This window comes from Cynocephalus volans, chromosome 16 (genome assembly GCF_027409185.1).
Source record: "Cynocephalus volans isolate mCynVol1 chromosome 16, mCynVol1.pri, whole genome shotgun sequence".
NCBI lineage: Eukaryota > Metazoa > Chordata > Mammalia > Dermoptera > Cynocephalidae > Cynocephalus > Cynocephalus volans.
Window position 1 is genome coordinate 19,316,215 of NC_084475.1, and position 15,443 is coordinate 19,331,657.

At 57.1% G+C, this 15,443-nt stretch overlaps 1 protein-coding gene across 4 annotated transcripts; it reads left to right on the plus strand.

Moving 5' to 3' along the window:
* The first annotated feature begins 1,322 nt into the window (after positions 1-1,322).
* On the plus strand, positions 1,323-12,951 carry ENGASE (endo-beta-N-acetylglucosaminidase). 4 transcript variants are annotated; one of them, XM_063080592.1, is made up of 14 exons: positions 1,323-1,465; positions 2,591-2,658; positions 2,822-3,023; positions 4,062-4,210; positions 5,036-5,193; positions 5,731-5,879; positions 6,228-6,393; positions 7,443-7,546; positions 7,958-8,066; positions 8,252-8,442; positions 8,973-9,121; positions 9,522-9,630; positions 9,956-10,070; positions 10,230-12,951. In XM_063080592.1, the coding sequence occupies exons 1-14, from the start codon at positions 1,323-1,325 to the stop codon at positions 10,644-10,646; spliced, it is 2,229 nt and encodes a 742-aa protein (XP_062936662.1). In that variant the 3' UTR covers positions 10,647-12,951. The 4 variants fall into 4 exon arrangements, with proteins under 4 accessions (XP_062936662.1, XP_062936663.1, XP_062936665.1 ...); XM_063080593.1 differs by having other exon boundaries at positions 9,525-9,630; XM_063080594.1 differs by lacking the exon at positions 1,323-1,465 and having other exon boundaries at positions 2,595-2,658; positions 2,826-3,023.
* Positions 12,952-15,443: the final 2,492 nt, after the last annotated feature.

Sequence of the window (15,443 nt, forward strand, 5' to 3'; positions counted from 1 at the left end):
TTGTGTAGGATAAAAAGTTCATTTATTTACTGTACTGCTAAGCTGTAGGTGAAGGCTTGGGAACACCTGATTAGATGCAGACCAACTCAAGATTCCATTCCTGTGCTCACCTGAGCACGGCGGAAGTGAGCTTGGTGACCCTCTCCCGTTTCTCACCACAAACTTCCCAGGGCTGAAGCCCCACAGAGAGCCCCAGAGACGAAGGCTCCGCCAGCCCCCTGCTTCCTGCGGATCACAGTCTCCTGCTTCTGAGTGACGCTCCCTCCCTGCCTGACCGGCCGGCCTGCAACGCGACCAGGCCCATATTCAACAACTTTAGTCATATTCCCCACCCTCAGCGTTTATGGAAGCTTGGGGCCTCATAAAGTTGAAAGTCTGCGACAACAATAAACAGGCCCTGTCAACTTGGCGTGGGGCAGCAGCCACAGCCCAGAAGCAGAAGCTCCCAGCTGCAGAAGGGGCAGTTGTAGTTACTGCAGAGCACAGGCTTGAGGGTGTAAAAAAAAAAAAAAAAAAAAATCTGTGTTTCCTTGGAAAACTGCATTCTCTACATACTGTACACCCTGCAGGTTATCTTCTGATTCCGGCCTTTCTGTTTTTTTTTTTTTTTTTTTTTTTTTTTTTTTTTAGCAGCTCTTTGTAAGGAACTGAGAGCCCAGCAGATTGTCTTGTCCAGTAGAGGCTGCATGATCTTCCCCCAGCCCCACCCTGCGGAAGGACTAGTTCTGCCTCCACTTACAAACTCACTTCCATATTTCTCATCTACAAATGGGTCTCCCTCCTTCGAGTCCCTTCTGAACCGGTTATGACATCTGTCTGGTCCCTTTGTTGATTACGAGTGGAATACATCTTTAACACTTGTCGATATTTATATCGGAATGAGATTCAAAATTTTACCTTTTCTCTGAAAATTATCTTTTACTAGGGTTTAGCTGGACGGAGTTAGAATATCATTTCTACCATTTACTGACTTTGTGACCATCAGGAGATTGCTAATCTCTCCGAGATGAACCTCAACGTGCAGGATAGAGCAAGAGCACGCAGACAGCAGCCTCCTGGAACCCTGGGCTCAGAACTGCCCTAGGCCCCGCCCCTCGTCCGGGTTGGCCCCGCCCCACCAGGCCCCGCCCCCCCGCCCGTCTCCGGCTACAAAGCCCGGGCCGCGGAGCCACGAACCCAGAGCGCCCGGCGTCCAACGCGAGCCTTCTCCAGGCCCAGCGCACTCCCCATTGGCTGAGGGCGGCGGCGGGGGCGGGCGCGGCCTGTGATTGGCCTTCGGGCCCGTGACGCGACGGGCGTGCAGAGGCGGGTGGGCGGGCGTCATGGAGGCAGCGGCGACCCGTTCTGCCGCGGGGCGGCAGCGGAAGCGGCAACTGTCGGGCCTGGCGGCCCCGGAGACCACGGAGGAGACGGGGACGCCTGAGAAGCGGGAACGGCGGCCGGGGCGGCGGCGGACGGGGAGGAGGTGGGGCCCGGGCACCCGGGTGGCCCCTGTCCCGCGGGCGGGAGTCGGGCCGAAGGTCGGTGGCTCCGGCCCGGGGTCGCCCCGCGTGGACGGGCGGGAAGACGGCGGTGCTACCTCCCCTGTGCCCCCGGCCGCGCCCGTGCTGCTCCGGATCCCAGCGTGACATCTGAGACCGCTTGGTAGAGCCGGCCGGTGGAAGGGCTCGCCTCCCGGGGAGGGTGACATTGGAGCTGAGTCTTTAGGGGGAGAACATCCAGTCGGGGACCGGGATGGGCAAAGGCACAGAGGCAGAAAGCGGTGAACATGCCCTCAGGGCCCGGGCTTCTTCCTTTTTGGGGGCATTTGCCCAGCCGGTTAGCCCCCGGCCAGTGGGCCACTGGGGCACAGTTAGGAACCCAGACGTGGCCTTCGGAAACAGCATCTCTAGCTTTGTTTTTAAACCCAAAGCGGCGAGACTGACGGGCGACTCGGACTGGACGATGGTGGGAAAGACATTTTTGCTAGGAGGAATGTGGAGACGGCTCTTTCCCTCCTGGTGGAGGAGTAAGGCGTGACCAAGGGGACCTGGTGTGGACTGGATTGTTCTGAGAGCTCCTGGAGCGGGTGGTTGAAGGATCAAGAAATCAGCAAGGAAGGGGGCTTGGGAAGAGGACGCTGGTGGAACCAAGTCAGAAGAGGAGCCTTTTCTGTGGCATCTCCTCTCTGATCTGTCTCGTGCCTGCCACCCACCCCTATCGTTCTCAGGCCCCCAGTCTCATGCTGGAGGTCTGTGTCAGTGTTTGGTGAGGATAGAGCCTTCGGAGGGAGCTTGGCCAGCAGGCCTCTGAATGGAAGCGGAGTGTTGGGTGGCTGTTTTAGAGGGGATGGTGTTTATGGCTAGTGGTAGTCGTTAGTATCTATGTCCAAGCAGAAGCCCAGCCTTGGTTGCTACTACAGGCGACTGGAGAACTCTCAGGGCTCACTGGCTTCTTTGGTTTCATACGTGTTTCTGTAGTTTACATTGAATAATGTAAGCCGGAGAATCTCTCTCTCTCCCTGTTTAGGTGAAACCTAGTTCATTTACTCCTAGGTGTTCTTTACCCTTTTATTTAAAAAAAAATTTTTTTAAACTTTCTTTTTGCTTAGAATCCAAGAGGATCAAGAGGAAGCTGTCTTTCGAGAAGTGGTCAGTTTTACCCCGGATCCTTTGCCAGGTGAGAAGACCGAAACTCTGAGTACTTTCTGCTAGTCACTCTTGGGGCTTCTGGCCAGGGTGGCTCCCCACCCCCTCTCAAGTTCTCTCTCAGTTACTGTCAAAACATTTTCATTAGTCCCATAATTTCCATTAATTCCTCAATGTTTCCCTCCTTGGACCAGTTAGATATTATGACAAGGACACCACCCAGCCTATCAGCTTTTACTTATCTTCGCTGGAGGAACTCTTGGCGTGGACGCCTTGCATGGAAGACGGCTTTAACACTGCCCTGGAGCCCACAGAGTGTCGCCAGCCCCCTCTGAGCAGCCAGAGGCCCCGGACCTTGTTGTGCCATGACATGATGGGCGGGTACCTGGATGACAAGTGAGGACATTGCCTTACATTTTGTTTTTTTGGTGGCTGGCCTGTATTGGGGGGATCCAAGCCCATGACCTCAGGGTTATAAGGCTGCACTCTTAACCACTGGAAAAACCGGCCAGCCCACCTTACATTTAGTTTGCTGCTTGTTGTCCCTTTGGTGGGGCAGGGCGGGTGCCCTGTGGTAGAAAGAGCTCCAGAGGTGGCATCAGGAGACAGGGTCGAGGCCAGACTCTGCCATTAACTGGGAGACAAGCTCAGGCCTTAGCATCTCACATATAGAAAGAGAGGATTGGATTAGGTGATATCTCATGTCCCTTTCAGCTCTAAACTCACTTGATTCCTTGAACTGCCTCCGCTTGAAGTCTGGTAGGTTGGAAGGGGCACAGCAAGTCCCCTTCAGACTGCCTGGCCCAGAAGCCTGTTTCTTTCCTTTGTTTGTTTTCAAAACCTTCGCTTGAGCCCTGGCTCTGTGCTAGGTCTGTCAGCTCTGGCTTTTCCTCCACTCCCATCTGTGGATGGTACACCCACAGTTGCCATGGTGTCAGCTTAGAGATTTTAAACATCCATACCATAATGTTGGGCGTGATGCCTGCATCGGAGCTAGCCGTCACAGCACAGATGGGCAGGTATGGAACCTTGGGTGCTGCTGCCATGGCTGCGGGCCCTCAAACGCAGGTGGCCCATCCTAGAGGGACTGCTCACTTTGCACAGAGCAAGGAAGCCAGAGACTAGGAGCTTTCACACAAGCCCTCTCTCTTCCTTCCCTTCTCTCCTTTGTTCATCTGCTCACTGGGGCTGAAAGTGCTCAGTCCATCTGGACCCAATGGCAAACGCCTAGTGCCCTGGTAAAAACATTTCCCGAACATCTACTTGTGACGGCAAGAGCTGTGGCTCATTTCTGTGTCTGTCTCTGCCTGCACAGGGCCTGGACACAGCAGGCTTTCAGGTAGTGTCAACTGAAAGGAACCGAAGAGAAACCTTCAGGTTGCCATGTCCTTATTCGGTGCTTGGGACCTGACTTTGTTGTATTTCTTTACCCAGGTTTATTCAGGGCTCAGCGGTGCAGAATCCCTATTCCTTCTACCACTGGCAGTACATTGACATCTTTGTGTACTTCAGCCACCATACAGTCACCATCCCGCCGGTAGGCTGGACCAATGCTGCCCACAGGCATGGGGTCTGTGTGCTGGGTAAGAGCCAAGGACTCCTCTCTAACTCAGCCAGACTGCTTAGCACACCTGCCAGGTGACCTCGTGATTGACAGCTCAGGCTTTGTCTGCTGCTTAGTGACTAGACTCCTCACCTGGGGACTGCCTTCATAGGTTAGGACGGGTGTCTGCAAACTTTTTCAGGAAAGGGCCAGATAGTACATATTTTCAGCTTTGCAGGACACTGGGTCACTGTCATAATCACTAGCATGGAAGCAGCTATAGACAATAGGTAAACAACTGGGTGGGGCTGTGTTCCCATAAAACTGTCCCTCAATATCTTTGGAATTAGTTCCAGGACCCCCCGCAGATACCAAAATCCACAGATATTCAAGTGCCACAGTTGGCCTCTGGAACTCGTGGATGTGGAAAGTGGACCCTCCGTATACGTGGGTTCTGCATCCTGTGAATACTGTGTTTTTCCGTCTGCAGTTGGTTGAATCCATGGATGTCAAACCTGTGGATATGGACCTGCGCAGTTCATGCCTGTGCTGTTCAGGGTCAACTGTATTTAGAAACACAGGCAGTGGCTGGATTAAGCCCAGGGGCCGTAGACTGTGGACTGTGAGCTCAGAACAGTGCTTCTCAGGCTTTAGCCTGAATCCAAATCGTGTGCGGGTTCCTATAACCGCGGTTGTTGCTCGTTCCTCCAGAGTGTTTGATTCACTAGGTGGGGCCCAAGAGTTTCAGTGTCTAACAAGTTTTTGGGTGGTACTGATGCTGCTGACCCGGGGACTGGACTCTGAACTGCTGGGTCAGAGGGAGAGTGATCCCTGCGTCTGAGCCATCGCTCTCCTGTCCTCGCAGGGACTTTCATCACGGAGTGGAGCGAAGGGGGCAGGCTCTGCGAGGCCTTCCTGGCTGGGGACGAGCGCTCGTATCAGGCAGTGGCCGATCAGCTGGTCCAGATGGCTCAGTTTTTTCGCTTTGATGGCTGGCTGATCAACATTGAGAACTCCCTGAGTGTGAGCCTGGCCCTTGTCTTGGCTCTTGCCCCATCCCCTCCTTGCTGCTTTGCCATCTACCTCCACCTCTTTTCTGGGCTGCGTCTTGCCCCATACTTGGGCTCGGGGTTACAACAGTGGGAGCCGCTCCTTGCATCCCAGGCAGAGCCAGCTTTGAAATCTCGGTCACTTGCAGTGATGGCAGCTTCTCCAGCTGTTGGCAGAAAGGAGCCAGGCTGGGCCTTGCGCTCCCTGCTCCTCCAGTGCGCATGTCTTTCCTCCTTCTCTACCATGGCTCTGCCTGGGCTGGGCGTGTGGCTTCCTTTTCATGGCTGCCCTCTGCTTCCATTGCGTTTTATTTTTTCCTGATTTCTGTGTTCACGTCTTTCCTGCTTCAGCAAGAAAGGAGAATCATGCATCTGGCTGAACCCACCTATTGGTGGCTGCAGGCTGGAGGCTTATTTTGTGGGTCCGTTTGCTCTTGTGTCCTCCTGTCTGTTCTCGTGACAAACATACCTGGGCCTCACCAAGGGTTTTCTCTTCCTCTCTGTCTCACAGCCGGCTGCTGTGGGGAATCTGCCCCCTTTCCTGCGGTACCTGACCACTCAGCTCCATCAGCAGGTCCCAGGGGGCCTGGTGCTCTGGTATGACAGCGTGCTGCAGAGCGGGCAGCTCAAATGGCAGGATGAACTCAACAAACAGAACAGGTGGGCTGCAGGGCAGGCGCCAAGGGGACGGCGCCTCGATCTATCTTGCAGGAGCACAACATGCATGGGTGCTTTGGGTAACAGGTGGGAGAAGGCCAGGAGTTATTCAGTGTCCTGATTGTCAGCAGACACAATCAGTGCCCAATTACCCCAATGTTGTGCCGAGGGTCACAGGGCATGATTCAGCTGGTCCCTGCTCTTTGGGAGTATACTCTGTTCTCAATCCCCAAGGTGGCCCCGTCTGAGGAGTGGGCGAGGGTGCTAGGTAGGGAGGCAGCTGTGGTTCTCAGGTGGGGACCCCTGTCCCTCTGGGCCTGGGCCTCACGGCAGGTCCTTGCTGCCTCTTAGTGTCTTCTTCGACTCCTGCGACGGTTTCTTCACCAACTATAACTGGCGGGAGGAGCACCTGGAGCGGATGCTGGGGCAGGCCGGGGAGCGTGTGGCCGATGTGTACGTGGGCGTGGATGTGTTTGCTCGGGGGAACGTGGTTGGAGGCCGATTCGACACGGACAAGGTGGGTGCTGGCCTACGTGCCGTCCTTGGGGCCTCGTTCCCTTGTGGACCTTCCATTCTCATCTGAACCCCAAGGAAGAGAGGTGGCAGCTGTTCTTCCCAGCGTGGGGAAACTGAGGCATGAGAAACATGGGCGACCTGCCCTGAGGCCAAGCGGTATACTAGCTGAAATCCTCACTTCCCACCGTTTTTACACCAGATAGTATATTTTTACCTGGGTCTTGATGGACAGACACCGTTCTGACTGCTGTCTCATCTCTAGCTAGCCTCGACTTCCTCTCTGTGCTATTCTTTGAAGAGCACTGAACTAACCTCTCACACCCCAGGGTAGGCCTAGGGAGCGCTTCCTCTCACAGGCAGCTCGGGTTAAGGGCCGGCCTGAGTGCTTGTAGTTTGGGGAGCTGCTGGTGGAAGGCGAGTGAGATTTCTCTGGCAAGATGGGAGGGGGGGCTGTGGGGGTGGACACCCGGCGTGGAAGGAGGGGAGACCTGCCTGCCTCCTGGCCTGTCAGTCCCTCCCCTTCTCCAGGCTACAGGGAGGTAGTCAGTCGTTAATTAAGCTTTAAATGAATAAATTAACCCAGTAACTGAATATTCTCTTTACCCCCTGTGGTTCTGATAATACAGTGACAGGTGCATGTGGAGGCAGCTGAGAAGGCGACTCAAGCAGCCAGTTTGCCCCCCTCTGGTGCGCTGCTGGAGTGTTCCCCCCCACATTCCTCTCCATGGCCAGTGACCCCCACAGTCACCCACCCTTGCACAGTGACCCCCAGGACAGTGCCCCCCCCACAGAGCCTAGGCTGTGCCATTCTCCTGGCTGCTTCTCCTGTCCCCACTCCTGAGCGGCTTGTGGAATTCCAGGAGATGAAGCCTAAGAGTCCTCAGGCAGGCCGGGAGTGGACAGCTGCCGCCTCCCCTTTCCAAGCTGGCCTTGAGAGAACTCATCCCTGTGTCGCTGGCATCCAGGAGGCCTGTCCGGACTCTGACTGTGGTCCTGGCATGCCCTGCATTGTTGGGGTGGAAGACACCTCCCTGGCTTCTGTCTCCCTAGTCGCTGGAGCTGATCCGAAAGCACGGATTCTCAGCTGCTCTGTTTGCTCCGGGCTGGGTGTATGAGTGTTTAGAGAAGAGGGAATTCTTCCAGAACCAGGACAAGTGAGTCCTGCCATCCTAAGGGCTTCAATGTGCTGCCGGGAGGGAGGCATCTCAGTGGTTTCCCTGGCTTCTGGCAGTAGCTCGTGGTCTTTCTATGCAGTGGCCCTTCCCATCCAGGGGGGGCGGCTAAGGGAGGATGAGGGGAGAAGAAAGCAGCCACCTTGCTGCTTCCAGGTGGGGGATCCTGGAGACCAGTTAAGCAGGAAGGAGCACAGGTTGGGGCCCTGAGTGTCCACTTCCCGCAGGCTTGCACCTCTAGTGTGCCTGTAGCGGGCGTGGGGGTGTGGGTGGCTGCATTCATCCTGGAAGGCCTGTCTTGGAGGGTGTGGGGAACATGGAATTACAGCCAGTACATTCAAAGGCCCCTTGCTCTGGCCTGAGCCGTGGCCTCCCCGCATGTCTCTCTGGCAGATTCTGGCGTCTGCTGGAGCGCTACCTGCCTACACACAGCATCTGCTCCTTGCCCTTTGTTACGTCCTTCTGTCTGGGCATGGGGACACGAAGAGTCTGCTACGGCCAGGTGTGTGGGTCACCACACCGGGTGGATGGGGCAGGGGCAGCTGCTGTGTCCCTCTTCTGGCCTGAGCTGGGGGTGGGGAGGGAGCACAGGTATGTGAGCGGGACAATGGCAGCTCTGCCCTCCCCTCACACACCTGTCCCGTTGGCCTCCACTGAGTCTTCTTCTTGTTCTGCCCGTTCGTCCAGGAGGAGGCAGTGGGGCCCTGGTACCACCCAAGCGCCCAGGACATCCAGCCCTTGTTTGGAGAGCACAGGCTGGGGGGGGACGGACGGGGCTGGGTGAAGACGCACTGCTGCCTGGCAGACGCCTGGCATGGGGGCAGCTCCCTGCTCCTGCGGGGGCTCATTCCACCCGAGCTTGGAAATGTGGCTGTGAGGTGGGTGAGGGACGGGGCAGATGTGTGGGCCACTGACTTCTTGCCAACCTGGGCAGATGGGGACAGAACCCAGGTTGCTTTTCTCTGACTATGCTCAAAAATGCACACCATCAAATTTGCCACCGTAACTGTTTTTAAGTGTACAGTACAGTAGTGTAACTACATGCACGTCGTTGTGCAGCAGACCTCTAGAGTTTTGTCATCTTTTAAAGCTGAAACTCTACCCACTGAACACCCACTCCCCATCCCCCTCCCTCCAGCCCCTGGAAACCACCCTTTTGCTTTCTGCATCTGTGAGCTGTAGACTCCGTAGACACTTCATATGGGCAGAATCACGTATTTGAGAGCTGAGACTTTTCAGCCCACAAAAGACCTGTCCGCCAGCCATGGGCAGGGTCTGAGCATGGAAACTTCTGCCGCCCAAACTCCCTGACCGTGGAGGGGAGAGGTCCGCGGACTCAGTTTGGAGCTAACTCCAGTTTCTCGCCAGTTTCTCTGTGGCCTCTCATCGTAGGATCTTTCTTTCCCAGATTATTTTCCCTGCAGGTACCAGTGCCACCCAAAATCTTCCTGTCCATGGTGTATAAGCTGGAAGGGCCTACGGAGGTCAGGGTTGGTTTGGAGCTCACCACGGGGGATGCTGGCAGCTGCCATGTTGGTGACATCTCAGTGTTGGACGGTGAGAGGACAGGGTGGCCTCGTGCCTTGAGCTGGTGTGGACAGTGTTGGGTAAATCCTGCCTTTGCTGGAGTCAGGGCAGCTTGTGGTTGTGGCCTAGACTGGGAGGATTCGCTTCTCAGCCAAAACGTCTGCCCTGTGGCCCCATCGTGAAGCCTCCTGTGCGGGCCTTGGGAGGGAGCTTGTAAGCAGGAAGCCAGGACAAGTGAGACTGTGGCTGGCCGCAGACACCATCCCATTGTTCTCCAAAGCCCTTCCGGGTGATCTACGAGCATCTCGCACCACCAAGGAGTCTTATCTGGACCCTGGGGCTCCCCCACTCAGCAAACCTCTTGGTGGTCCTTCCCTATGTGTTTTCCTTTGTAATTCTCCTTTCTCAAGTCCCGTGTCTCCTCTTCCAGCAGAGACAAGCTCAAGACACAGTCCCCGACCGCTCCGGGTGCCCCCCACCAAGCTGGCCAGATGGGTGGGCCGCTGTAGCCAGCAGCTCAGCGGGGGCTGGGTCCAGCGGTGAGTCTCTCTACTTCCTGTTGGGTCCCCAGCAGGGGACTGCTGTACTGTGGTGGGGACTCGAGGAGTGAGAGTCCCTCCATTGAGATACCCCAGAACTGGAGAGATAGAGGGGCCCTGGGCTGACCTGGGTTTGGGGCAGGTATGACACATGAGCCCAAGATATTCTCTACGAGCATTCAAGGTCATTGCAGGGACCTGCCTTAGACCCATGGTCCCCACTGACCTGGGGTCCCCTCAGGATGGGTCTCCCTCCTGCTGTGGCTTAGGACCTCTGCACAGCCGGCCGAGGAGCCGCTGAGCCGAGCCCACTTGCCTCTCCCAGCTGCTACGAGGTGAGCCTGCGCGGGTGCCTCCTGCTGGACCTCTTCATTAACTTCTCGCGGCCACAGGGCAGCCGAGGAGAGGAGAGCTTCATTTGTCGCCTTGGAGAGATCCAGGTGATGCATCCAGGAGGGGCTTGGGCTGAGATGTCCATCCCTTTTCTGGTTTAGTGGGGAATTGGGGTGCAGGAGCCAGGGAGTGGTGATGTGTGGGGTGGGGGGCACCCTTCCCTTTCCCTGGGCTCCGGCTGTGCTGAGTCTTCTTTGTCTTGCCAGGTGGTGGATGCCAACAGCCTGCAGACCCCCCTGCCCCAGGTGCAGGCCGTTACTGTCTCACAGGTCCGCTGGCAGCATGCCCTGTCAGAGTGGGAGAGCCCTCCTGCCCAGTTGCAGCTCACCTGTACCCTGCACTGGTCCTACCTCCTCTCCCAAGTCCGTTGTTTCCGGATCCACTGCTGGGGAGGGACGATAGCTGGCTCTCCCAGCCGGGAGCCGCCGAAGCCAGAGAAGCCCACGTTCCTGGGTCTGGCTTTCACCACCCAGTACCGGATAGTGGGCCTGGCAGTAGAAGCTGCTAGGCTTGGCCAGGATGGCCGCGTAGAGTTCCTGGTGGAGCCTGTCCCCAAGGAAGGGTTTCTGGTGCCTCAGGCTGGGTGGGGCAGGGCGACCCTGCTGTACTCAGCCCCACAGTAAGCAGACATTAAAGCACGCAGTCTCCAGGCTGGGGCTGCTTCCTGCCTTTTGGCCGCAGCCGGCATTGGGGCCCCACTACAGGTGCACGGTGGCAGCAAGACCCAGATCCCCAGAAGGCTGGGTTCCTAGCTGGGGGCATTGGTAATAGGAAAACTGAGAAGTCAGTTTGCTGAACTGGTAGTTGCAAGACGAGCGAACAGCCCTTTGCTTTTGTCTGATCCCCGTCCGCAGGACACAACTTGCCAGGTCCAAATGAATACTACTTGAGGTTCAGTCCAGGAAAACTTCATGAAGGATATTTCCTAATGGACTGAAAGATGCTTATGCTGAGAATGGTGAGCTCTTATTCCTGCACACAGAGCAGTTACAAATGTGCTTCAGTTGTGGCAGGAAGGCTTTGGCGCAGGTCCCAGAGACACTTCTGGGGTCAGGACTGAGTTAGCAGAGGCCCTGGGAGAGTCACATTGGCCCTCAGAGGGTGAGGCAGAAGCAATGGCTGCCTGCGGCATGGTGGAGACGGCGCCCTGGGGAGCAGGCCCCTGGCATCTTGGGAAAGGGAGCTCAGGGCCAGGCTGGCACTGGGCTCAGGCCCCCCAGGCCAGCTGCAGTCCAGACCTCCTCCAGCATGGTGTGGCTTTGGCAATGGACTGTTCCTGTGAACCCGAGGTTGCTGCTGGAGCGTCCTCAGCCCCTGGGTCTTGCTGCATCATTTTCAGGCTGTAGGCATGCAGCAAGGCTTGCACCAAGGCCCTCTGTGTGCCTGGTCCCCTCTGCCCAGCGAGACAGACTGAGGGCTCCAGAGTAGCCACCTGCAGGGGAGCTTCAGGACCTTTGGGGGGGCTTTTCCAGTGTTTATGTTCCTCTGCCCCCTCCCTTCTCAGCCTCGGCTGAGAACCAGATCAAGAACAGAGATCCGGGAGACCTGCAGGCGGGCCGTTGAGTGGGTGTTAGCACCAGCATGGAGGCGGGCGGGGGTGGGCACCTTCCTCTCTTGTTCTTGTGCCCTCCTTCCCCTGCGCAGGCCTGAGGGGGTGGGGGCCGCAAGCAGCTGGAGATGCTTTTGCAGCCCCCCAGATCTCCGTGGACATCTGGGATACCGTGGAGGCTCCTGATGTGGTGGTCTCGAGACCCCGCGGCGTTGGGAATCCTGCCAGCATTCCTGCTCTCCTCCAGCGTTCCCGTGGGGTCAAAGGCCTGCAGTCCCTTGTTCTTGGGGGTCTCTCAACCCCCCCAGGCCATGTGGGTCCAGTGGTAGGGGGTTACCTTCTTATCCCCCTGTCCTCTTCCTGTGCTCCGTGATGTGGGCTGGTGCTGAGGGCCAGGACACTCTGTGACCCCAGCTGGAGGTCACATCTTAGGTTCAGGATCTGCAGGCTTTATCTTACACTGCAGTGAGGAAAGAGGCCGCCAGGTGGCGGCACAGCTGTGCCCGTCCCCTCATCCTGCTCATCAGCTGCGCTGAGTGCCCCGTCTGTAGGGCAGGGGGCCTCCCTCCAGAGGCTGACATCTGCTTCTCCACCTTCCCTGCCTTCTGGGCACTCACATACCTCTTCCACAGGCTCAGTTGTAACACAGGGCAGGAGGCCCTGGGATTTGGGGTTCCATGCTCTTTCCTAACGGAATATTCTGTGTCTCACATGTGGCCCAACCAGCCGGCTTTGGTTCCCAGAAGAGGAAATGAGTTGCTGAGGATTCAGGGCAGGAAAGTCACCTGCTGAGCGACTCCAGAACTGAGGTGGTTCCCCTCCCCCACTGGCTTTTCTCCTGTGAATCTGCTCCGGGGGCGAGTGGGGGTGGGGATGTGAGTTGCTGCCACTGGGAGATGCTTCTCTTGGTTTTTCCAGTTTTGATAATTCTCTGGAGCTCTCTGAGCCTCTCTCCCATTTTGAGCTGGGGGAGCCAGAGTGGGGGGCTCCTGGTCTCTCTCGTGTCCCCAGCGGCAGCAGGGGCAGGCTGGCTGTCCACCTGGCCTTGGGCTGGCAGCTGATCCTGGGCAGCATGGCACAAACATTGCTTTGCTTATTTCATGAAGTCTTTTCTTTTTAAAGTGCTGGTATCTGAGTATTTTATGCATAGGAGGAGTGAAAATTTATAGTGGCAATTATTTTCTCACAGTCTGGTGAGCAAGCAATTAGAAGTAAGGGGGCTTAGCAGAGCGTGGCTTGCGGCAGACTCACCCCAACTCCCCGAGAGCACAGTCCCCAATCCCACCAACAATAAAGGCTCGTAGGCAGGAAAATTAATATGCCGGCATTTAAGCCTGTGCCTCTCTGGTTGGTGTAATCACTCTGAAATAAATTATCCAATGCTGTGAAAAATGAACAACTCAAGTCTTGGTGAGACGTGGTGTAGGGCTCCCTTCCCAGCCCCTGCCCCTCCTCCAGCTGCCCCTCTTCACTGCTCTGACTCCTGCCCACCCTCCCAGGAGTGGGCCTTGGATCCTGGGGGCTGGAGAAGAGGGTTCACCAAAGTAACACAGCTCTTTCTGGCCTGCGGCTTGGGGCCGGCCCTGCCAAGCGCCACGGTGAGATCTGGAGGCATTCCTCCCCCAGCAGCAGGGCCAGCGCCTCTGCAGCAGCCCTGCTTTCCGCCCCCTGCTCCGTGCCCTCTTGCATTTAGTCGATCAAGTGCAGCTAGAGGTAGCTGCGAGGCCACCCAGCCTAGCCCTTCTGCCTCCTGGGGCATCTTCTGCTTTGGTTAGGTCACGCTGTGCCCAGCACTGTGACTGCCCAGGTAAAAAGGGACCAGGGCCACCACCCTCTGCCTCAGAACCTGTTGGGGAGTGTGGCGAGACCACACAGCTAGCGGGAGCCTCCGACTACCCACCCAGTGTGTTCTGGGATTGAGTGCAGAGGGCCAGTCTGAAGAGGACTGGGAGTCTAGAGTCCCTTGCCTAGAAGGGTCTTCCAACTTCCCTAGTGCCACCTGCTCCAGCCAAAGGCAGGCTGTGTACCAGGACAAGCTGCCTGTCCCAACCCTGCACCCTAGTCCTCGTGTGCCCTCCACCCTCTGCTTGGGAGCTGTCAAAGCAAAAGAGCTGTCCTGGTTTGAAGAAAGAAAGCTTTATTAATAATCTTAATAATAATACTGTTAATTTGAATGGTCACACCTTGGAAGCATACAGAATGGTACGAAAGGGAGCCTGGGGCTCGGCCACAGCCCGGGGGGAGGGGGACCCGGGACCAGGGGGCTGAGCTGCTGCAAGAAAAGGGTCCAGAACAGCAGAGGAGCGAGGGCTCTGCGCAGAGGACAGAGCCGCAGGCAGGGCGCGGGGCTATGTACACCAGGAATAGAAAAGGGGAATTCCGACTCGATCGCTTCAGTAGCTGATGCTGAATATAAAGTGAGGTGTATGTTTTTTTTTTTTGAAGTTTCATGAGACAGTGGAGCCATGTTGTGAGCCCGGGTGGTTTGTAATTTTTTGCTGCTTCCCCTATTCCAGCAATTCCTGCCCAGCGAGGGGTTCCTACCTACTCCCTGACCTGCTCCCTCCACCGCCTGGCGGGCCAACACTGCTACCCTTGCTGCTACTCCCACTGCCTCCACACCTGCCCAGGGAGCAGGGGACAGGGCTGTGGGCCTGCTGCCCACCCACTTCCTGTGGGTCCCTGTCCTGGCCATGGCCATCCAGCACCATAGCAATGTGACTCCCAACCTCACGGTGCAGCCGGGCCCAGCCTGTCACTTGCCCTCTGCTCCCCAGCAGGACTGGGCTCTGCAGGGGAGTGGCAGGGAGGGCTGCACCCCAGCAGGCAGCACAGGTCAGCCTTTACTCCCACAGCCCAGGCATAGGGCCTTCTCCAGAGAGACAGCCAGCCAGTAAGAACGAGTCCTGGCCCCGAGGACCCACCTGTCCAACCTTTCAGGTGCAAGGAATGGCTCCTGGCCAGCTGGGCATTCTTCACCTCTCTGCAGCCAGACAGGGGCCCTCTCTTGGGGGGGCAGGAGGGTGAAGGGCACCCCGGAGTTCTGAAACTACGTCAGCCCTTTTTGGTGGAGTTGGACCCCAGGGCTGCTGGTCGGACAGCTTCCTCCCCAGGCTGAGGGCGCGGGTGGAGCTGCGTGGCGTAGGGGAGGGAGCTGGGGCCCAGAGAACACGATATGAGGGTGACGGGGGCCCCAGCCGGAGCCCCCAGGGATGAAAAACTGTCCACCCGCCCCCACCCAGCCATCCCCTCCACTGGCACAGCTGGCAACAAAGATCAAGTCCTGCCTGCCTGCTCTTCCCTGCTCAGGCCCGGGCCTGCTCCCGCGCAGAGCCCACAATGCTTTGGGAGTGGGAGCCAGGAAAGGAAGACTGGATAGAAAACAGAGATCCCCCCAACAGCCTTCCCCTCCAACTCTACCCCACTGCGTGAAACGCAGAGGGGGCACTTCTGCACAGCGCTGCCGGCCGGGGCAGGGGCGCGGGACGCGGGAGGGGCCCGCCTTGTCCTCCGTGGGGCCGCTCTCCAGGCGCCCCCTGCTGGACGTGCTCCCTCGGTGCAGGTGTGCGGCCAGGACGCGGGACGCGGACTTGGTTGGATGCCTCTTGGTTTGGTGGGTTTTTTGTTGCTTGGATGTTAACATCTTTTTTGTGTGTTTTCTGTTTTGTGATTTTTTTTGTTTTTTTTGTTTTTGCCCTTCATGGTCCAAGAAGGAAACGGTGGAAGGTTTCACTACAACAGAAACAGAAAGGCAGGGCTTGCGGTTTCTCGGGAGCAGCTGCCAGGCACATGGTGGCCCAGTGCCCTGACCCTAGCACCCCCAACCTGCTCCCCAGCTTTGGGGAACATGCCGTCTCCCGTAAGCTGTATT